Source organism: Cheilinus undulatus, linkage group 17 (genome assembly GCF_018320785.1).
Source record: "Cheilinus undulatus linkage group 17, ASM1832078v1, whole genome shotgun sequence".
Lineage (NCBI taxonomy): Eukaryota > Metazoa > Chordata > Actinopteri > Labriformes > Labridae > Cheilinus > Cheilinus undulatus.
In genome coordinates, this window is record NC_054881.1 from 324,906 (window position 1) to 349,430 (window position 24,525).

Sequence of the window (24,525 nt, forward strand, 5' to 3'; positions counted from 1 at the left end):
GACCAGTTAACAGTAAATATAGACCAGTACTAACACTAATATAGACTAGTTACCAGTAAATATAGACCAGTACTAACACTAATATAGACCAGTTAACAGTAAATATAGACCAGTACTAACACTAATATAGACCAGTTAACAGTAAATATAGACCAGTACTAACACTAATATAGACTAGTTAACAGGTTAGTAAATATAGACCAGTACTAATACTAATATAGACTAGTTAACAGTAAATATAGACCAGTACTAACACTAATACAGACTAGTTAACAGTAAATATAGACCAGTACTAATACTAATACAGACTAGTTAACAGGTTAGTAAATATAGACCAGTACTAATACTAATATAGACTAGTTAACAGTAAATATAGACCAGTACTAACACTAATACAGACTAGTTAACAGTAAATATAGACCAGTACTAATACTAATACAGACTAGTTAACAGGTTAGTAAATATAGACCAGTACTAACACTAATACAGACTAGTTAACAGTAAATATAGACCAGTACTAATACTAATACAGACTAGTTAACAGTAAATATAGACCAGTACTAACACTAATATAGACTAGTTAACAGTAAATATAGACCAGTACTAACACTAATGTAAATAGTAAACTTATATAAACTGGTTGATGTTAGAAACACATAAACAACTAGGTTGTGCTTTTATGGTTCCTGGTATTGATGTAGACATGGTTCCTGCTTCTATTATTGTAATGGTTCCTGGTTATGATGTAGAGATGGTTCCTGGTTCTTTTATTGTAATGGTTCCTGGTTATGATGTAGAGATGGTTCCTGCTTCTATTATTGTAATGGTTCTTGGTTATGATGTAGAGACGGTTCCTGCTTCTACTATTGTAATGGTTCCTGGTTATGATGTAGAGATGGTTCCTGGTACTTTTATTGTCATGGTTCCTGGTATTTGTTGAATGGTTCCTGGTTGTTTCAGATGGAGAGCTGAATGTTCTTGAAGATCTTCTGACTGAAGCTCCAGATCAGGATGATGAGCTCTACAACCCAGAGACGGAGCGTGACATCACTGACAAGAAAGGTGAACCAAATTAAAGTACTGTTACTATACTTTTGTTATTCTGTACTTTGTCATGAAGTGTCAGTACTTTATCAAGTATTAATATCATTACATAAAGTTATTACTACACCTGTTCCAAAAAAGTTGGGTCACTGTGTAAAATGAATAAACAAAAGTCAATGATTGTCAAATCTCATAAACCTGTATCTTACTCCCAATCGAACTTCAGCTTCATATCAGATGTTGTTTATCTGCTATGGTGAATCAGAGTCGTACTACATTAGGATGTGACACCAGGATAGATTCAGATTCTACCACTGTTGAAGCTCCTTCATTAACGGTCATAATCCCTGCGTTCTGTCTGTCAGGAACAAAGAGAAAGAGTGAGCGCTCTGACAGCCAAGATCTGAAGAGACTTCGCCCCTCATCTAGCCACGCCCCTTCCAGGTCCTCTTCCACTAATAAAAGAGAACCTGGTCCAGCGCTGTCTTCATCCTCGTCCTCCAAGAAGGCAGCACAAGGTTCCCGTGGACGCCACCCTGCTGTCGCCACCGGCTACCGTCATGAGTACTATGAGGAACGCAAAGGACGAAGAGGACCACGAGAGGTGACCCGGAGCCGAGGAGGAGAGGATGCACGCCGCCGAGATCCTCCAAGAGGGATGGAGGGTCTGAGCCAGGTACTATAGTGCTGTAAAGTGTGAAATATATGTCCATTACTATTAGAGCCTCCTAGAGACATGGACAGTCTGATCCATGTACTAATGTTAGTATTGTAACAGTGGAACTACTGGGTTACTATTAGAGCCTCCTAGAGACATGGACGGTCTGATCCAGGTACTAATGTTAGTATTATAACAGTGGAACTACTGGGTTACTATTAGAGCCTCCTAGAGACATGGTCGGTCTGATCCATGTACTAATGTTAGTATTATAACAGGGGAACTACTGGGTTACTATTAGAGCCTCCTAGAGACATGGTCGGTCTGATCCAGGTACTAATGTTAGTATTATAACAGTGGAACTACTGGGTCACTATTAGAGCCTCCCAGAGACATGGTCGGTCTGATCCAGGTACTAATGTTAGTATTATAACAGTGGAACTACTGGGTCACTATTAGAGCCTCCCAGAGACATGGACGGTCTGATCCAGGTACTAATGTTAGTATTATAACAGTGGAACTACTGGGTCACTATTAGAGCCTCCCAGAGACATGGTCGGTCTGATCCAGGTACTAATGTTAGTATTATAACAGTGGAACTACTGGGTTACTATTAGAGCCTCCTAGAGACATGAACGGTCTGATCCAGGTACTAATGTTAGTATTATAACAGTGGAACTACTGGGTTACTATTAGAGCCTCCTAGAGACATGGACGGTCTGATCCAGGTACTAATGTTAGTATTATAACAGTGGAACTACTGGGTTACTATTAGAGCCTCCTAGAGACATGGACGGTCTGATCCAGGTACTAATGTTAGTATTATAACAGGGGAACTACTGGGTTACTATTAGAGCCTCCTAGAGACATGGTCGGTCTGATCCAGGTACTAATGTTAGTATTATAACAGTGGAACTACTGGGTTACTATTAGAGCCTCCTAGAGACATGGTCGGTCTGATCCATGTACTAATGTTAGTATTATAACAGTGGAACTACTGGGTTACTATTAGAGCCTCCTAGAGACATGGTCGGTCTGATCCAGGTACTAATGTTAGTATTATAACAGTGGAACTACTGGGTTACTATTAGAGCCTCCTAGAGACATGGACGGTCTGATCCAGGTACTAATGTTAGTATTATAACAGTGGAACTACTGGGTTACTATTAGAGCCTCCTAGAGACATGGTCGGTCTGATCCAGGTACTAATGTTAGTATTATAACAGTGGAACTACTGGGTTACTACTAGAGCCTCCTAGAGACATGGTCGGTCTGATCCAGGTACTAATGTTAGTATTATAACAGTGGAACTACTGGGTTACTATTAGAGCCTCCTAGAGACATGGACGGTCTGATCCAGGTACTAATGTTAGTATTATAACAGGGGAACTACTGGGTTACTATTAGAGCCTCCCAGAGACATGGACGGTCTGATCCAGGTACTAATGTTAGTATTATAACAGTGGAACTACTGGGTTACTATTAGAGCCTCCTAGAGACATGGTCGGTCTGATCCAGGTACTAATGTTAGTATTATAACAGTGGAACTACTGGGTTACTATTAGAGCCTCCTAGAGACATGGTCGGTCTGATCCAGGTACTAATGTTAGTATTATAACAGGGGAACTACTGGGTTACTATTAGAGCCTCCTAGAGACATGGTCGGTCTGATCCATGTACTAATGTTAGTATTATAACAGGGGAACTACTGGGTTACTACTAGAGCCTCCTAGAGACATGGACGGTCTGATCCAGGTACTAATGTTAGTATTATAACAGTGGAACTACTGGGTTACTATTAGAGCCTCCTAGAGACATGGACGGTCTGATCCAGGTACTAATGTTAGTATTATAACAGTGGAACTACTGGGTTACTATTAGAGCCTCCTAGAGACATGGTCGGTCTGATCCATGTACTAATGTTAGTATTATAACAGTGGAACTACTGGGTTACTATTAGAGCCTCCTAGAGACATGGTCGGTCTGATCCAGGTACTAATGTTAGTATTATAACAGTGGAACTACTGGGTCACTATTAGAGCCTCCCAGAGACATGGTCGGTCTGATCCAGGTACTAATGTTAGTATTATAACAGTGGAACTACTGGGTCACTATTAGAGCCTCCCAGAGACATGGACGGTCTGATCCAGGTACTAATGTTAGTATTATAACAGTGGAACTACTGGGTCACTATTAGAGCCTCCCAGAGACATGGTCGGTCTGATCCAGGTACTAATGTTAGTATTATAACAGTGGAACTACTGGGTTACTATTAGAGCCTCCTAGAGACATGAACGGTCTGATCCAGGTACTAATGTTAGTATTATAACAGTGGAACTACTGGGTTACTATTAGAGCCTCCTAGAGACATGGACGGTCTGATCCAGGTACTAATGTTAGTATTATAACAGTGGAACTACTGGGTTACTATTAGAGCCTCCTAGAGACATGGACGGTCTGATCCAGGTACTAATGTTAGTATTATAACAGAGGAACTACTGGGTTACTATTAGAGCCTCCTAGAGACATGGACGGTCTGATCCAGGTACTAATGTTAGTATTATAACAGTGGAACTACTGGGTTACTATTAGAGCCTCCTAGAGACATGGTCGGTCTGATCCAGGTACTAATGTTAGTATTATAACAGTGGAACTACTGGGTTACTATTAGAGCCTCCTAGAGACATGGTCGGTCTGATCCATGTACTAATGTTAGTATTATAACAGTGGAACTACTGGGTTACTATTAGAGCCTCCTAGAGACATGGACGGTCTGATCCAGGTACTAATGTTAGTATTATAACAGTGGAACTACTGGGTTACTATTAGAGCCTCCTAGAGACATGGTCGGTCTGATCCAGGTACTAATGTTAGTATTATAACAGTGGAACTACTGGGTTACTATTAGAGCCTCCTAGAGACATGGTCGGTCTGATCCAGGTACTAATGTTAGTATTATAACAGGGGAACTACTGGGTTACTATTAGAGCCTCCCAGAGACATGGACGGTCTGATCCAGGTACTAATGTTAGTATTATAACAGTGGAACTACTCGGCCAATCAGCTCTCTGCCTTACAGCCAATCCCCTTCACTTTCTGTCTGTCTGTAGAAGTTAAGGCGTGATGATCGGCGTCCAAGCCCCTCTCCACATGAGGACGATAACCAGTCAGAGGAGGAGGAGGTGACAGGCGAGTACGGCTCAGAGGCCGGGTCAGGAAGCTCTTCCCCTGCCGGCTCCCATTTGGAGGAGGAGGAGGAGGATCCTGATGAAGAGGAGGATGAGGAGGAGGAGGGTATGGAGGAGGAGGACGAGGAAGAGGAGGAGGAGGAGGGAGAAAAGGAGGAAGAGGAGGATGAAGAGGAGGAGTATGAGCGGCGAGGTGGTGGTGAAGGAAATGACTATGACACCCGCAGCGAGGCTGGAGACTCGCGCTCCGCATCCTCTGTCAGTTTCTCTGACGATGGCGAGTCCGTTCACTCAGGCTCCGCCTCTGAGGCCTCAGGTAACCATGGCAACAAGGACCAGCACAGTCCTACATGTAGAAATGTTGAGTGATTTAATCTGATACCTGCTGATTTAATTCTGCTTTTATTTTGAAAGGGTCCGTAAAGAAGAGGGAGAAGTTGTCGTCATCAGTCAGAGCTGTTCGTAAAGGGATGGAGAGTAAGGCGGCCATCTTGATTCTGTGTTCTGCTGAAAGTGTTGGATATTTAGATCACTGAAGAGACTCTGGGGCTTCCTGCACTCACATCTGTCTCTGTGCTGTTTCAGCTCCCACCAGCAGGCTGCGCTACATCCTGAGAGACGCTCGCTTCTTCCTCATCAAGAGCAACAACCATGAGAACGTGTCACTGGCCAAAGCAAAGGTACGCTGCAGATCAGCTGACTGTTGCGTTTACCTTTAAAAGCTGAATACCTGTGGAACCATGGTTTTAGTCATCATTACCTCCGCCAAGGAGGTCATGTGATCATCAGGATTTGTTTGTTTGTTAGCAACATAACTCAAAAAGTCATGGACAGATTTTGATGAAATTTTCAGGAGATGTCAGAACTGGCATAAGGAAGAACTGACTAGATTTTGGGAATGATCCGGATCACCGTCTGGATCCAGAAATTTTTTAAAGGATTCTTTACTGTTGGGAGATAGGGCTAATGGTGGAGGTCTGCGCTCTCAGATCTCTTTTCTAGTTGTTTACTGTGCCACATAAAATCTCTGTATTGTTTACATTCTTTTGTCTTTCTAGTCCCATAACTTCTTAAAGTTCCAGTGACATGGCTGCAGCTCACATGATGTCCAAGCCTGGGCCGTCCTGAAGAAGAGGATGTTTAGAGCCTGAGGGTTGATGTTTGCTAAAGTTTAGATAAAGACCACGCGTTCAGGAGAGACTGACTGGTTAGGGACCAGCTGAGGGCTCAGAGGGTTCAGGTTCAGACTTAGTCTCATGTTTATCATCTGTGTGTGGTTTCAGGGCGTGTGGTCCACCCTGCCGGTAAACGAGAAGAAGCTGAACGCAGCCTTCCGGTCGGCTCGCAGTGTCGTTCTCATCTTCTCTGTGAGGGAGAGTGGCAAGTTCCAAGGTAATCATTGGCTGACCAGTCACCTCTGGATTCATGCTCACCCTCCTCCCCCTCTCTGTTCACCTTCATCCTCCTCCTCCTCCTCTGCAGGGTTCGCTCGTTTGGCATCAGAGTCCCATCACGGAGGATCTCCCATCCATTGGGTACTTCCTGCTGGCATGAACGCCAAGATGCTGGGAGGAGTCTTTAAGATCGACTGGCTCTGCAGGTGAGGAGCTGTAACTAGTCCTCCTGGGGTCTACAGCTGGGCTATACTGGTCTGGATACGGGGACTACTGGTTTATCTACAGGCTATGTTGATTTAAACCAGGGTATACTGGTCTGGATACTGGGACTACTGGTTTATCTTTAAATCACAGATTGATCATCTCTACTCTTTCATTAATGATTGATCATCTCTACTCTTTAAATCTCTGGTTTGTTTCGACAGGAGGGATCTTCCTTTCACTAAGACTGCTCACCTGTCAAATCCCTGGAACGAGCACAAACCAGTAAAAATCGGACGTGATGGCCAGGTGAGACACCTCTCCTGCGTTAACTTTGGTTTAATTATTGATCCATCTGTCCTTGATTGATCCATCTGTCCTTGATTGATCCATCTGTCCTTGATTGATCTAACTGTCTTTTATTGATCCATCTGTCCTTGATTGATCCATCTGTCCTTGATTGATCCATCTGTCTTTGATTGATCTGTCCTTGATTGATCCATCTGTCCTTGATTGATCCATCTGTCCTTGATTAATCTATCTGTCCTTGATTGATCCATCTGTCCTTGATTGATCCATCTGTCCTTGATTGATCCATCTGTCCTTGATTGATCCATCTGTCCTTGATTGATCTAACTGTTTTTTATTGATCCATCTGTCCTTGATTGATCCATCTGTCCTTGATTGATCCATCTGTCCTTGATTGATCTGTCTTTGATTGATCCATTTTTCTTTGATTGATCCATCTGTCCTTGATTGATCTATCTGTCCTTGATTGATCCATCTGTCCTTGATTGATCCATCTGTCCTTGATTGATCCATCTGTCTCTGATTGATCCATCTGTCTTTGATTGATCCATCTGTCCTTGATTGATCCATCTGTCCTTGATTGATCTATCTGTCCTTGATTGATCCATCTGTCCTTGATTGATCCGTCTGTCTCTGATTGATCCGTCTGTCTTTGATTGATCCATCTGTCCTTGATTGATCCATCTGTCCTTGATTGATCCATCTGTCCTTGATTGATCCGTCTGTCTCTGATTGATCCGTCTGTCTTTGATTGATCCATCTGTCCTTGATTGATCCATCTTTCCTTGATTGATCCATCTGTCCTTGATTGATCCATCTGTCTTTGATTGATCCATCTGTCTTTGATTGATCCATCTGTCTTTGATTGATCCATCTGTCCTTGATTGATCCATCTGTCCTTGATTGATCCATCTGTCCTTGATTGATCTGTTCTTGATTGATCCATCTGTCCTTGATTGATCCATCTGTCTTTGATTGATCTGTCCTTGATTGATCCATCCATCTTTGATTGATCTGCCCTTGATTGATCCAACTGTCTTTGATTGAATAATCTGTCCTTGATTGATCTGTCCTTGATTGATCCATCTGTCCTTGATTGATCCATCTGTCTTTGATTGATCTGTCCTTGATTGATCCATCTGTCCTTGATTGATCCATCTGTCCTTGATTAATCTATCTGTCCTTGATTGATCCATCTGTCCTTGATTGATCCATCTGTCCTTGATTGATCCATCTGTCCTTGATAGATCTGTCCTTGATTGATCTAACTGTCTTTGATTGATCCATCTGTCTTTGATTGATCCATCTGTCCTTGATTGATCTAACTGTCTTTGATTGATCCATCTGTCTTTGATTGATCCATCTGTCCTTGATTGATCTAACTGTCTTTAAATGATCCATCTGTCCTTGATTGATCCATCTGTCCTTGATTGATCCATCTTTCCTTGATTGATCCATTTGTCTTTGATTGATCTAACTGTCTTTGATTGATCCATCTGTCCTTGATTGATCCATTTGTCCTTGATTGATCTAACTGTCTTTGATTGATCCATCTGTCTTTGAATGATCCATCTGTCTCTGATTGATCCATCTGTCCTTGATTGATCTATCTGTCCTTGATTGATCCATTTGTCCTTGATTGATCTAACTGTCTTTGATTGATCCATCTGTCTTTGATTGATCCATCTGTCTCTGATTGATCCATCTGTCTTTGATTGATCCATCTGTCTTTGATTGATCCATCTGTCCTTGATTGATCTATCTGTCCTTGATTGATCCATCTGTCCTTGATTGATCCATCTGTCTTTGATTGATCCATCTGTCCTTGATTGATCTAACTGTCTTTGATTGATCCATCTGTCTTTGATTGTTCCATCTGTCCTTGATTGATCTAACTGTCTTTGATTGATCCATCTGTCCTTGATTGATCTATCTGTCCTTGATTGATCTAACTGTCTTTGATTGATCCATCTGTCCTTGATTGATCTATCTGTCCTTGATTGATCCATCTTTCCTTGATTGATCTATCTGTCCTTGATTGATCTATCTGTCTTTGATTGATTTGTCCTTGATTGATCCATCCGTTCTTGATTGATCCATCTGTCCTTGATTGATCCATCTGTCTTTGATTGATCTGCCCTTGATTGATCCAACTGTCTTTGATTGAATAATCTGTCCTTGATTGATCTGTCCTTGATTGATCCATCTGTCCTTGATTGATCCATCTGTCCTTGATTAATCTATCTGTCCTTGATTGATCAATCTGTCTCTGATTGATCCATCTGTCTTTGATTGATCCATCTGTCCTTGATTGATCCATCTGTCCTTGATAGATCTGTCCTTGATTGATCTATCTGTCCTTGATTGATCCATCTGTCTTTGATTGATCTGTCCTTGATTGATCCATCTGTCCTTGATTGATCAATCTGTCTCTGATTGATCCATCTGTCTTTGATTGATCCATCTGTCTTTGATTGATCCATCTGTCCTTGATTGATCCATCTGTCCTTGATTGATCCATCTGTCTTTGATTGATCCATCTGTCCATGATTGATCCATCTGTCCTTGATTGATCCATCTGTCTTTGATTGATCCATCTGTCCTTGATTGATCCATCTGTCCTTGATTGATCCATCTGTCCTTGATTGATCCATCTGTCCTTGATAGATCTGTCCTTGATTGATCTATCTGTCTTTGATTGATTTGTCCTTGATTGATCCATCTGTCTTTGATTGATCCATCTGTCCTTGATTGATCCATCTGTCCTTGATTGATCCATCTGTCTTTGATTGATCCATCTGTCCTTGATTGATCCATCTGTCCTTGATTGATCCATCTGTCTTTGATTGATCTGTCCTTGATTGATCTAACTGTCTTTGATTGATCTGCCCTTTATTGATCCATCTGTCCTTGATTGATCCATTTGTCTTTGATTGATATAACTGTCTTTGATTGATCCATCTGTCCTTGATTGATCCATTTGTCCTTGATTGATCTAACTGTCTTTGATTGATCCATCTGTCCTTGATTGATCCATTTGTCCTTGATTGATCTAACTGTCTTTGATTGATCCATCTGTCTTTGATTGATCCATCTGTCTCTGATTGATCCATCTGTCCTTGATTGATCTATCTGTCCTTGATTGATCTTCTTTGACTCTAACGATCCCCAGGAGATCCAGCCGGACATCGGAGCCCAGCTGTGCGCCTTGTTCCCATTGGACGAGAATGTGGATGTCCACCAGGTTGTTCGTCGAGTCCGTCACAAGCGCCGGACGCCGTCAGAGCCGCGACCTCGAGGCAGACCACCACAGCGTGAACCGGGAAGGTTAGCCAATCACCAAGCCACTCCTCCCGCTTCCTGTTCTTCTTCTTCTCCTGCTGCGACCACGGCACCACCTGCTGCCAGACAACGGAGACGCCCGCTGCTTTTAGCCCATGGCTAGGTGGCACTGCTGGTTCTCTGGTTGTTATCCATTTTCCGGTGTGGATGTTTCTGCAGGAGTGACGCCTCCCACAAGTCTTATTTTGAATTCAGAGTCCAACAGGAAGTAGAATCCTCAGCAGGGTGTTGGTTAGCTGATTTATGATTTTTAAGTTGAGTTCGATTCATATTTAAGGTTAAATTTACTAACAGTTCAGACTACATTTAATGATTTATCAGTTAAATCAGAAGTTTTATTAAATCTTTAGATGTTTGATATTTTTCTGTTTAAATCAGTCAGCTGGGAGTTTGAGTTTAAAAATTGAAACGTTAGAATTTAAACTTGTCCCTTAATTTGTCCCTTTGAAGCTTTTTCTCTGCAGGAGGTTCAAACTTTGGAAGTTAAAATCAAAAGTTTGGCTTTAAGTGGACTGAGGCTGACCCTTTCAAAATAAGAGCAGGATGACGAGCCTGGACTGAGGGAGGGGCGAGCGGGGTAGAATAACGCTGAGAGAGAGAGAGGCCCTCAGAATGGACTGAGTCTGGGTTTAGATGGAGGGGCAGAATGGTCGACCAGGGGCGGGGCCTATGGACTATCAAATAAGAAGGTGAGGTGTGATGATGGGGGCGGGGCCGATGGACTATCCAGTAAGAAAGTGAGGTGTGAGGATGGGGGCGGGCCTATGGACTATTCAATAAGAAGGTGAGGTGATGGGGGTGGGACCCTTGAACTCTTGAGTGAGTGAGGTGTGTCAGAGGGGGCGGAGCTTCCTCCCTGCTTGATTAACAGGTAAATCAGTTAAAAAGGACTGAATTAAAAAATGCCTTGGACTTAAATAAAAAACCCTCCCCCATGAAAGGACTGGTTTTACCCCGCTCCTCAAACACACACACACACACACACTACCACGTATGTGTGTGCAGTAACGACGAGGCAGGAAACAGATTTCAAAATAAAAGTGAAACCACGCCGGAGCGACAGACCAGGGATTTCTGGTGTCGGTTAAAAGGACTGTTGCTGGTCTGGAGGGGGGCAGGGCTGGGCTGAGAGGGGCGGGTTTGTGTGTTGGCAGGACTGCATCTTCATCATCACCCCCCTCCACCCTTTCAAAATAAGAGGGTTATAAAATATCATGGACTGATGAGGAGAAAAAACTGTTTTTATAATGAGAAGTGTTGTTGAAAGAATCAAACAGGCCCTCCCACATACGCAGCAGAAGCGGTATGTTGTCCCTTTAAGAGGCTTCTTCTTCTTTGTTTGTTTTTTTTATTGTGTGTTTGTGAAGATAAAAGAAGCTAAAATCCATATTTTACAGGGAAAAACTTGAGATTTACAGAAATACACAAAAATCTAAGGCTTTATACATGTTACAATTTATAAGATTCATAAGCCTTGAATGACAAACAAAAACTTCTTTAAATACTCCACCAAAGTAAATTCTTTACAGAAGGAAATTATAGAAAAAGAAATTTACAAACTTAACATAACAGTAATTAATATTACATAATATTACAGAGGTAAACCCTTTCAAACATTACAGAGAAACTTTTCAAACATTAAAGAAGAAAACTCTTTTAAAACTTTACAGAGAAACTTTTAAACATTTCAGAAGAAAACCCTTTTTAAAACTTTACAGAGAAACATTTAAATATCAAAGAAGAAAACCCTTTCAAACTTAGAGAAACTTTTAAACATTTCAGAAGAAAACCCTTTTAAAAACTTTACAGAGAAACATTTAAATATTACAGAGGTAAACCCTTTCAAACTTAGAGAAACTTTTAAACATTAAAGAAGAAAACCCTTTTAATACTTTACAAAGAAACATTTAAACATTAAAGAAGAAAACCCTTTTAAAAACTTTACAGAGAAACATTTAAACATTAAAGAAGAAAACCCTTACAAACTTTACAGAGAAACTTTTAAACAGTAAAGAAGAAAACCCTTACAAACTTTACAGAGAAACTTTTAAACAGTAAAGAAGAAAACCCTTACAAACTTTACAGAGAAACTTTTAAACATTTCAGAAGAAAACCCTTTTAAAACTTTACAGAGAAACATTTAAACATTAAAGAAGAAAACCCTTTCTAACTTTACAGAGAAACTTTTAACACATTAAAGAAGAAAATGCTTTCAAACTTAACAGAGAAACTTTTCAATCATTAAAGAAGAAAACCCTTTAAAATCTTTACAGAGAAACATTTAAACATTAAAAAAGAAATCCTTTACAGGGGATACAAGTGGTTGAAAGTTGAACAAACAAACATTCAAACGTGGGAAAACTGAATCACAATGACATTTTTCAAGGTGGAGATGAAGTCAAAAATTAATAATATAATTTAAAATATTACAGATTGGATAAGAAGTTAAAAAATGGCTTCATATAACATGAAAGTAATAAGAGAAGTAGTGAAAACAAGGGGAAAAGTGAAGCCTAGGTAACAGTAAAAAGGGAAAAGTGTTGAAAAGCTGAAAAAAAATGGAAAAATAGGAATTTGGAATAAAAACTGGACAAGTATCTTAAAAATGCAAATATAGGTGTAAATAGATGTGAAAAAAATCTTATGAAATGGGTAAATATTAAAAAAAGATGTATTTTCTGATGCCACACCTGGTGATACATGTAAACAGGAAGTGATAGCTAAACACCTGTAGATGGACTCACCTGATTGATGTTTTTGACGGTGGAGTTAAACGCTGGTATCTGGAGTGTGTTTTAATGTGAGTGAGTGTGAGGCATGTGTGCATGTGTGTGTCTTACCTGTTGACTTGTCTATGTAGGCGTCGCCCTGAAGAGTACGACCTCCACGGCAGGAAGCGACCACGCGCTGATGGCCCACCTGACTTCAACCAGCGAGCAGGTGGTCAAGCTAATCTTTGATTTTAAAGGTTTAAGGGGAAATGCTGCTCCGTTAAAACAGGTTTCATTTCTGTTTATTTTATGGTCTTATCAGAATACCTAATAGGAACTGACCCTTTGTCAAACCCCGCCCTCCATGGTTGCTGTTACTAGGCTAGTCGACATTTACTCGTGTCTGGTTTGTTGCTGCAGGAGGCAGCACATGGGATAATTAATAGACTTCCTTTTTCATCACTGATCTGCACCCAGAATGCACTCTGACTGACTGATGAAATACATGTGTGGATAATATGTCCTTTATACAACTGAAAGTCATAATTACAACACATTCAGGTCTATTCAAAAATGTTAGAATTAAGTACTAAATAGGCTATTCATGCTTCCAAAGAGTATGTTTTGTCTAACTTCGACTCAAACTGTACATCTTCAAATCCAACCTTTCATTTTAACAGTCTACAAAATCTTTAATTTACTACACCATGCACTCATCACTACAATTACAATAACTATTTTTAATATTATACTTATATAAAATAAAAGCATTTATTTATTATTATTTATTATTTTATTTATTTATTATTATTATTATTTTATTTTAAAAGTACTTTCAGCACTGTTTACAACAGACTGAAATATAAAGAGCTGTAAAATCAAACTATTTTTCATCCTCTTTAAGGACATCCATATTTTCAACACTCAAAATAAATCTTTAAGTCAATAACACGTAATTTAAAGAAATAGATTATTGTATCGTTTTGTGGTCTTTTTTTCTCATATGAGCTTTGACAGTGTTGGACACCACGCACACCTGAGCGTGTGTGTTAATGTGTGTGCGTTGGTGAGAGTGTGTGTCTCTGCTCTGTCTGCTGTCAGACAACAAACGGCGCGTTTAACCGAAGCTCTAACTTCGCTTTTTGGGGCTAACAGTGGACTCTATGGCGCTCAAACAGTTAGTTTAGCTAAGTTTACCGCTGCAGTATGCAGACCTGTTGCACTACACATGTTAAGCTTCTGACTGATCATACGCACAGCAAACAGCTGACGGATGTGTGGCTGACAGACGGTGAGATGAGAAGGAGAACCGCGACCCAAAGTTACAAAGTCACAACTAGCGGCTCTAAGAGCGAGTCTGCGCACATACACGAGCTAAATAAACGCTGTGTTTTCCTCATGGAGACTGCACAGGCTTTCACCAGCAGCATTTCATCAATTCACAGTTATTATGATGCACAGGTGCATCATGTACGGCCCAAGTAGCGCACGCGAGAGGAGAGGGTTGGAGCGGTCGACATCGCATCAGCTCCTTTTCCTCATTAGCTCACTTGATTTTTAAAGTGTCCAGGGCATGTTTGTGATCGTTTATAACTTCCAATTTGGTAATTTTTTCCGTAAGGAGAGCTGCTGCTCCAAGTGTCTGCGCAATATTGATCTCACGAGATTGATTTTTCCGCGACAAAAAACTCGTGGCGTTTTGATCTCACCCTTACTGATGACCTTTGAACTGTTACTCTCAGAGACAGAGGTCACGTCAGCATTGATGGTCAGGATCACACTGTAGAGTAGGAAAAGGCGGTCAGACAGTAATACCGTATCCTGGGGGACTAAAGTAACCACGGTATAGCTTTAGTTACTGTCATGAAGACAGTGCTGTGTAGTAATTTAATGATAAATGTCCAGAGTGTGTGTCTGTTTCCAGCAGCAGCAGCTTTAGTTACTGTCATGAAGACAGTGCTGTGTAGTAATTTAATGATAAATGTCCAGAGTGTGTGTCTGTTTCCAGCAGCAGCAGCTTTAGTTACTGTCATGAAGACAGTGCTGTGTAGTAATTTAATGATAAATGTCCAGAGTGTGTGTCTGTTTCCAGCAGCAGCAGCTTTAGTTACTGTCATGAAGACAGGGCTGTGTAGTAATTTAATGATAAATGTCCAGAGTGTGTGTCTGTTTCCAGCAGCAGCAGCTTTAGTTACTGTCATGAAGACAGTGCTGTGTAATCATTTAATGATAAATGTCCAGAGTGTGTGTCTGTTTCTAGCAGCAGCAGCTTTAGTTACTGTCATGAAGACAGGGCTGTGTAATCATTTAATGATAAATGTCCAGAGTGTGTGTCTGTTTCCAGCAGCAGCAGCTTTAGTTACTGTCATGAAGACAGGGCTGTGTAATCATTTAATGATAAATGTCTAGAGAGTGTGTCTGTTTCTAGCAGCAGCGTCGCCTGCGTGTGAAGGTGCTTTTAAAGTGATGACAGAACCGTTAATGATGGAGGGCTACCTGGGCAGCTTTAAACGCATGCATAAACACCATGCTTTTATCCTCATGTCACGGCTGACAGCGGCATGGTCGTCTCTAGTCAGACTGTGAAACCTGCAGCAGCGGCTGTAACGCGATCCAGAACAACACCAGTTTAAAACAGTTATTCTTTCTGGGTGTAGATCAGTGATGAGAAATATGAACCTTTTGGACACCATACAACTAAAACCGCATTTCAACTTCTCTTTATCCCTTTCTACTTGAAATGTAGACAAAGTTTCCTGGTGCTTGGTGGTTATTTTAGGAGCAGAAGTATTCTAATGTTTTTAGGCTTCTGTGAAGTGAACTCATGGCTGGATGGAGCTCGCCATTGAAGCACCACATGAAAATATCTTCATCTGTTTAAAGCACACGGAACATTCCTTCACATTCTTAGATCCTCTGATAATAGTTGACTATTTCTCATTAAATCAGGGAGGATGGGAGCAGAGAGGAACAGAGCACGTGTATGTGCCATAGACAGAGAGGAAAAAGGACCTGCTCCTCTGCCCTGATGGAGCAAATTTGATTTATTAAGTCTAAGAACAATTCCTGTGGTTTTTCTCACTTCCAGCACGCCTGTGACCGTTGCCTGATGAACATCATTTTTAGACCTGAAGCTTTTTAGCGAAGGATTTAATGAAATAATGGTGGAGGCTCGATCTCTGCACGCTGAACTGCACGTGATCATAACAGCGTATACCAGTTAGATTCAGGGAGTTTAGGTTGGTATTAAAAAGACAAATAGCAGCCAGTTCTACTGTAGAGGGGTCAGGCTGTCCAGGAACAGTTGCTATGACAGGGGGCTCTCTGATTGGTGGATCAGCTGACCAATCAGTTAATAACAGGTTTATTACTCATTCCTAATAGATTCTAGTATCTTAGAGTTGGAGGTTTGAGAACCAAATTCTTTTTTTTTTTTTTTTTTTTTTTTTGTGTTTTTATTTTTATTTATTTATTTATTTTTTGAGCATGTATTTTTTGTACTTTTTTAAAATGTATATTTATTGTATTTTTCACTATTTATGTACTTGTAATTTTTTTTGTTTGTAATTTATTTTAATGTAATTTTTATTTATTATTTTTCAATGTATTTTTTAAATTTATTTTTTAGGTGTATTTTTTCTTTTGCAGTTTGAAAAGTTAAATTTAACAGAAGAATGAATTATATTTTCAGGGTTCATCCAGGATCTACGGAACCAGCCAGTGGACAGGTGAGACACGCCTCCTTAAATAGGTGGAGTCGGAGAGGAACAAGGGGTCAGCTGACCTTCTGTTCCTCTCTGACTCCGCCCACCTGATCTGTTGATGTGGTCTGTTTAAGTTTAGATTGACTGTAAAAATTCAGACTTTACTGATGATTTTTATTCAGCTGTTCCTGAGTATTAGCTCCGTTAATCTGAGAGGACGAGAGAAATCCAGATTAACGTAGAGGTCAGACCTGATCATGAGAATAAATGAGCCTCAAACAGTCACCAACACCGGGCCTCACCATCGTCAACACGTTCAAGGTGACAGGTCGGAGGTTAATCCTCTGGCTAATTGAGGAGATTTAAAGATTTTATTTTGAAAAGGGTTTAATCAAGAAAGCGTTCTGACTTTTCCCAAGCATGAATAATAAAACTGTTTATAAACAAGAGGACTGACTAAACCTTTGCTTTCAGGAGATTCTCCAGCGTGAGACGAGACGTTTTCCTCAACGGGGTGAGTCTCAAACATGTTAGCATGTTAGCTTAGCTTTTCTGATCTGATAATGAAATTATTAAAGTGTTGTTCAAATTATCGGTCTTCAGCTTAGAGCATGAGAACAAGAGAGCTAACGTTGGCCGAGATAGGCAGGACCGCTCTGACCCTAGTAAGGTTAAGGTCAGGGGTCAGTGAGGAGCGCTCTAACCCTAGTAAGGTTAAGGTCAGGGGTCAGTGAGGAGCGCTCTAACCCTAGTAAGGTTAAGGTCAGGGGTCAGTGAGGAGCGCTCTAACCCTAGTAAGGTTAAGGTCAGGGGTCAGTGAGGAGCGCTCTAACCCTAGTAAGGTTAAGGTCAGGGGTCAGAGAGGAGCGCTCTAACCCTAGTAAGGTTAAGGTCAGGGGTCAGTGAGGAGCGCTCTAACCCTAGTAAGGTTAAGGTCAGGGGTCAGTGAGGAGCACTCTAACCCTAGTAAGGTTAAGGTCAGGGGTCAGAGAGGAGCGCTCTAACCCTAGTAAGGTTAAGGTCAGGGGTCAGAGAGGAGCGCTCTAACCCTAGTAAGGTTAAGGTCAGGGGTCAGTGAGGAGCGCTCTAAAACTAGTAAGGTTAAGGTCAGTGAGGAGCACTCTAACCCTAGTAAGGTTAAGGTCAGGGGTCAGAGAGGAGCGCTCTAACCCTAGTAAGGTTAAGGTCAGGGGTCAGAGAGGAGCGATCTAACCCTAGTAAGGTTAAGGTCAGGGGTCAGAGAGGAGCGCTCTAACCCTAGTAAGGTTAAGGTCAGGGTAGACGAGTGTTTGAGGTCGTTAGTTCTTGTCAGTAGGACCTTAAAAAAGGTTCAGATTTCTACTTTGGGGCTCTCTCAGGTGTCAAAGGTTAGATGTGGTACGCCTGGTTCTCTGGCCGGTCAGATTCAGGTCGTTTGGAATGAGGGGCGTGGCCTCTTTGACTCAATGTGCTAAGGTGTGTTTCCTGTTTCAGTCGTACAACGACTACATGAGAGATTATCACCACAACGTGGGACCCCCTGCACCCTGGCAGACCATGGTACGACCCAGTAATCCCTCAGATTATTATTCCACGAAATTGTAAACGGCATGTTTTATCAATCATGTGTTGTCATTAGGCGGCGTACCCTGGCGTTGAGCAGCCGCCCCCCCACCACCCCCCTTACTACCACCACAGTCACCCCCCGCCCCCTCCTCACCAGGCCTACCACCACCACCACCACCCCCCCCTCCCGCCGCATGAGGCTCCGCCCCCTCGCTTCAGAGACAAGCAGAGAGCGCCCCAGCATCGAACGTTCACCTCGAGCCCGGTGAGTCCTGGTCCTGTTATTATTATTATATCTCTATGATTATTCTAGCATTGTTTTTGTTATTTCGTTACTGTTGTCATTATTTTTATGATTATTGAAACTGTTTTCTTAGTTTTTATTATTATAACTATTTTATTATTATTATACAATTTTTTATTTTGTTGTTATTACTATTTGTTGTCATCGTTATTTATATCTTTATATTTTATATTGTTCTTAGTTCTTACTAATTTATTATTTTTATTTTTTAATCTTGTTTGTTGCTTTTTCTGCCTCCCACTTGGGTCTCGTCTTTTTTCCCATCTTGCAGCATGACTACGACATGCGCGTGGACGACTTCCTGCGGCGGACTCAGGCGGTGGTGAGCAGCCGGCGTGAACGTGAGCGTCAGCGTGAACGCGAGCGAGGCGGGCCGCGGCGAGAGAGAGAGCGAGAGAGGGTGAGAGAGAGGGACAGAGAGAGAGAGAGAGACAAGGAGAGGGGGCGGTACCGCAGGTGATGGGATGATGTCCATGCTTTTATTTTGACAACCAGCAGTGTTTGGGGCTCGTTTCCTGTTTCCTTGGTAAATTTATGAATAACGATGCGTGACAATGACATCATCAGTTTTTATGTGATTAAAATGTGAAAAACTTCAGAATAAACCTGATTGGTCCAGACTTTTAATTTGGTGATTCTGTGTAAAAGGGAAGTGACATCAGAGGGCAGAGTCATGGTGATGTCATCACAGTGATGTCACTTTTCCGTGCACGTTAACGACTGTAAACTTTTCTGTAAATGTAACTTTTTTACTGTATCCTCTGATAAACACTTCATTTCCCAGAATTCTCTCTGTCAGCTGCATGTCCACCAACAGGAAGTTGATTTTTTATTTTTATTGTTGTAGAGGTCCAACCTGAGGCTGGAGGCCCTTTAATGGTGTCATGATGAACAGAGATTTTTTTTTCAGTCTTATTGTGAAAGGTTGGACAGTTTATTTTGAAATCTTTCTGTTGTTATTCTGTAGGGTTTTTTTTCTATTCCTGTTTGTGTTTTATTTTGTATTTCACTTCCTGTTCTGTTGGTGTTGACTTGTGATCGCCCCCTCCTGGTAAACAGCTTTCTTTTTTTTTATGTTTACATTAAAAATCAATTTCCTGTCTGAGGTTTTCTTTTGCTCGTTTCTGATTGTTACCATAGCGACCTCACATATTTCTGATTGGTGTATTGATCGTCAGGAAAAAACATCTGTTTCCTGTTTGTGAGTGTGGGGGCGGAGCCTATGTCTTTTTTTAATAAAAAGAATCAAAGTTGTTCTGGTCAGAATTTTATTTTCTTGTCTTTTTTAATTTTTGTAAATAAAGCTTGATTTGAACAAATGACTGTGGACCAATCAGATGAATGCTATTTCTGTTGTTAAAGAGCGCCCCCCTCAGGCTGAGCTCCAACTAACGCTGACCAGACCTCTACCAGGATGGAGCAGAAGGAGGTCAGGAGCCGAGGATCATGGATCCTACCTGCTGCTCCAACTTCCTCTGTGTGAGACCTGAAGTCCTGGACCAACCTGTAGACCTCACTCTGTGTGAGACCTGAAGTCCTGGACCAACCTGTAGACCTCACTCTGTGTGAAACCTGAAGTCCTGGACCAACCTGTAGACCTTCCTCTGTGTGAGACCTGAAGTCCTGGACCAACCTGTAGACCTCACTCTGTGTGAGACCTGAAGTCCTGGACCAACCTGTAGACCTCACTCTGTGTGAAACCTGAAGTCCTGGACCAACCTGTAGACCTCACTCTGTGTGAGACCTGAAGTCCTGGACCAACCTGTAGACCTCACTCTGTGTGAAACCTGAAGTCCTGGACCAACCTGTAGACCTCACTCTGTGTGAAACCTGAAGTCCTGGACCAACCTGTAGACCTCACTCTGTGTGAGACCTGAAGTCCTGGACCAACCTGTAGACCTCACTCTGTGTGAAACCTGAAGTCCTGGACCAACCTGTAGACCTCACTCTGTGTGAGATCTGAAGTCCTGGACCAACCTGTAGACCTCACTCTGTGTGAGATCTGAAGTCCTGGACCAACCTGTTGGCATGCTTTTACAAAAATGGGTCAAATTTACCACCAGAATCAACTTTGTTTTTCGGAGGGCCCTCCCTCTCTCGCGACCCCCAGGTTGAGAACCACTGCTGTAGAGGAGTTTAAAAGGAGCCTGTTTATCTGTGGACATTCATGTTTAGGGTTCTCACTTCTGGGTCCACCTGTATGTGTGTATGGGGTTGTTTACAGCTGGGTTTCCCAACCTGAGGGGGCGCAGGACCCTGTCTGCTCCAACATTTAAAAATTAAATGTACATACAGTGGTGGCCAAAATTCTTAGAACACCTGGCAGATCTGAAAATATTCATGAGTTTATTTGCCTCCAAAACATGATTTACTTTTATAATGTTCATGAAACATGCAGATGGTTGCTCTGAGCACAACAACTATCAGATGAAGTGAGTCATATTGTTTTTATCCACTTTTAATTTTAATATTTGGTATGTCCACCTTTTGCAGCAATTACAGCTGCACATCTCTCTGGCATGGTGTCAATATATTTCCTGAGAACTTCAACACTAATGTTATCCCATGTCTTCTGCAACTCAAACCAAAGGCTTTCTTTTGAATGTACAATAGACCTGTCCAGTTTACTTTCCAACCCACCCCAAATATGCTCGATGGGGTTGAGGTCTGGACTTTGAGGGGGCCAGTCCATCATTTTCAATGTTCCAGCAGATTCCTTCTGTTGCAGGTAGTTCCGGCAATAGTTAGAAGAATGTTTAGGGTCATTGTCCTCTTGGAAAATAAATCTAGGCCCAATAAGACAGATCCCAGATGGTACTCCGTGCCACCCCAGAATGTTGTGGTATACTTTCTTATCCATGATGCCATCAATTTTCACTAAGTCACCTGTTCCTGAGGCTGAAATGGCACCCCATACCATAATACTACCCCCTCCTTGTTGACCTGTTGGCAAGAGACACTCACTTTTATATCTCTTTATATCTCTTCGCCTGTTGCCAAACTGTTCAAACTCGGACTCAGCAGTCCACAACACTTCAGACCAATCTTCCTTTGTCCATTTCTTGTGCTCTTTTGCAAATTTCAGGCGTTTCACTCTATTTTTCTGTTTCAGTAATGGTTTCTTTGCTGCTATTCTGCCAACAAGTCCTTCTTCTGCCAGTTTCCGACGCATAGTTCTTGAAGACACTGTTGCACCATTAGTCATTGTGGTGTTGATGTCATCACGCAGTTCTTGTGAGGTCTTTCTTCGGTCCTCAAGACTGAGAATTTTGAGATGCTTCACTTGTCTGTCTGAAAGTTTCTTTTTTCTACCTCTCCCCTTTCGGTTCTGGTGTGAATTGGTGGCATCATGGCGGTCCAAAGTGTACTTTACAGTGCTTGGGCTGCATCTCAAGTCCTTGGCTATGCGGCGGTAACTCCAGCCAGCATCAAAAAGGGCCTTTGTTCGAACTTGTTGCTCACTCGTTAGCTCCTTCTTCACCTTAGCCATGTTCAAAGAGCAACATGTATTTTAAGACTACTTCTAGAGGCTTTGAATTTATACCAATTGGTGGTGTGGCCTCAGTGACAAAACCCTGATGTTACCAATCACTTAACGAGCAGGGTAGGCCTTGTACATTCAAAAAAATCAAACAGCTGTGTCCTAAGACTCTTGCATTACCACCAATTTAACCACAAGCACACCTGACAATGATTACACAAGTAATTTGGCTTCTCCTGTGAAGGAACAGGATTGTGTGACATTGACAGTGAAATAGGCCTAGCTTGTTTTTTGGAAGAAAAATTACCCAAATCTCCTTATGGTGGCTCTATTCTGTGGCTTATAGAGCATAATGGTGATTTTGTAGATGTTTTATTTGTTTTATGGGTATTTTGACGGCCAATAAAAAAAAAAAAAACAACTGAAAACACTTAAATATGCCAAGTGTTCTAATAATTTTGGCCACTACTGTATATTATTCAAAACATGAAAATAAATCAGGATTAGAGACATAGGAAGGCAAATAAGGGCCAGTCTAAGAGCTAAACACGAGGACCTGTTCATTTTTGAGCAAGAGACACTAAAACATTTGGGGAAAAATATAAATTTTTCAGAATATAAAGCTGAGTGTTTAAAAGATGAAAAACTCAGAATGTCAGAGTTTACACAATCATGAATTTCCAAGAAAGTCCTAATTTTTTTAAATTCTCATGAACATTTTAAATTTGAGAACTCTGTATTTGGTCCAGAAAATGAACAGATCCTTATCATAGCGGTTCTGACCCTAACGATGGATAGTTTATTACAGACCAGGTAGAAGCAGTGGTTCTGACCCTAACGATGGATAGTTTATTACAGACCAGGTAGAAGCAGTGGTTCTGACCCTAACGATGGATAGTTTATTACAGACCAGGTAGAAGCAGTGGTTCTGACCCTAACGATGGATAGTTTATTACAGACCAGGTAGAAGCAGTGGTTCTGACCCTAACGATGGATAGTTTATTACAGACCAGGTAGAAGCAGTGGTTCTGACCCTAACGATGGATAGTTTATTACAGACCAGGTAGAAGCAGTGGTTCTGACCCTAACGATGCATAGTTTATTAACAGAACAGGTAGAAGCAGTGGTTCTGACCCTAACGATGGATAGTTTATTACAGACCAGGTAGAAGCAGTGGTTCTGACCCTGACGATGGATAGTTTATTAACAGAACAGGTAGAAGCAGTGGTTCTGACCCTGACGATGGATAGTTTATTAACAGACCAGGTAGAAGCAGTGGTTCTGACCCTAACGATGGATAGTTTATTACAGTACAGGTAGAAGCTGTGGTTCTGACCCTAACCATGGATAGTTTATTACAGACCAGGTAGAAGCAGTGGTTCTGACCCTAACGATGGATAGTTTATTACAGACCAGGTAGAAGCAGTGGTTCTGACCCTAACGATGCATAGTTTATTAACAGAACAGGTAGAAGCAGTGGTTCTGACCCTAACCATGGATAGTTTATTACAGACCAGGTAGAAGCAGTGGTTCTGACCCTGACGATGGATAGTTTATTAACAGACCAGGTAGAAGCAGTGGTTCTGACCCTGACGATGGATAGTTTATTAACAGACCAGGTAGAAGCAGTGGTTCTGACCCTAACGATGGATAGTTTATTACAGTACAGGTAGAAGCTGTGGTTCTGACCCTAACCATGGATAGTTTATTACAGACCAGGTACAAGCAGTGGTTCTGACCCTGACGATGGATAGTTTATTAACAGACCAGGTAGAAGCAGTGGTTCTGACCCTGATGATGGATAGTTTATTAACAGACCAGGTAGAAGCAGTGGTTCTGACCCTGACGATGGATAGTTTATTAACAGACCAGGTAGAAGCAGTGGTTCTGACCCTAACGATGGATAGTTTATTACAGTACAGGTAGAAGCTGTGGTTCTGACCCTAACCATGGATAGTTTATTACAGACCAGGTAGAAGCAGTGGTTCTGACCCTGACGATGGATAGTTTATTAACAGACCAGGTAGAAGCAGTGGTTCTGACCCTAACGATGGATAGTTTATTACAGACCAGGTAGAAGCAGTGGTTCTGACCCTAACGATGGATAGTTTATTACAGAACAGGTAGAAGCAGTGGTTCTGACCCTAACCATGGATAGTTTATTACAGAACAGGTAGAAGCAGTGGTTCTGACCCTAACGATGGATAGTTTATTACAGAACAGGTAGAAGCAGTGGTTCTGACCCTAACCATGGATAGTTTATTACAGAACAGGTAGAAGCAGTGGTTCTGACCCTAACGATGGATAGTTTATTACAGAACAGGTAGAAGCAGTGGTTCTGACCCTAACGATGGATAGTTTATTAACAGAACAGGTAGAAGCAGTGGTTCTGACCCTAACGATGGATAGTTTATTACAGAACAGGTAGAAGCAGTGGTTCTGACCCTAACGATGGATAGTTTATTAACAGAACAGGTAGAAGCAGTGGTTCTGACCCTAACGATGGATAGTTTATTACAGAACAGGTAGAAGCAGTGGTTCTGACCCTAACGATGGATAGTTTATTACAGAACGGGTAGAAGCAGTGGTTCTGACCCTAACGATGGATAGTTTATTACAGAACGGGTAGAAGCAGTGGTTC

General features: G+C 41.6%; 1 protein-coding gene across 1 annotated transcript; it reads left to right on the top strand.

The window, feature by feature from the left end:
- The first annotated feature begins 703 nt into the window (after positions 1-703).
- Positions 704-19,657, top strand: ythdc1 (YTH domain containing 1). Its single transcript, XM_041811041.1, has 16 exons — positions 704-793; positions 894-1,062; positions 1,410-1,720; positions 4,813-5,206; positions 5,305-5,367; positions 5,476-5,570; positions 6,174-6,282; positions 6,373-6,490; positions 6,713-6,797; positions 9,970-10,124; positions 13,000-13,079; positions 16,542-16,578; positions 17,029-17,068; positions 18,028-18,093; positions 18,173-18,364; positions 18,675-19,657. The coding sequence occupies exons 1-16, from the start codon at positions 704-706 to the stop codon at positions 18,861-18,863; spliced, it is 2,193 nt and encodes a 730-aa protein (XP_041666975.1). The 3' UTR covers positions 18,864-19,657.
- The last annotated feature ends 4,868 nt before the right edge of the window (positions 19,658-24,525 follow it).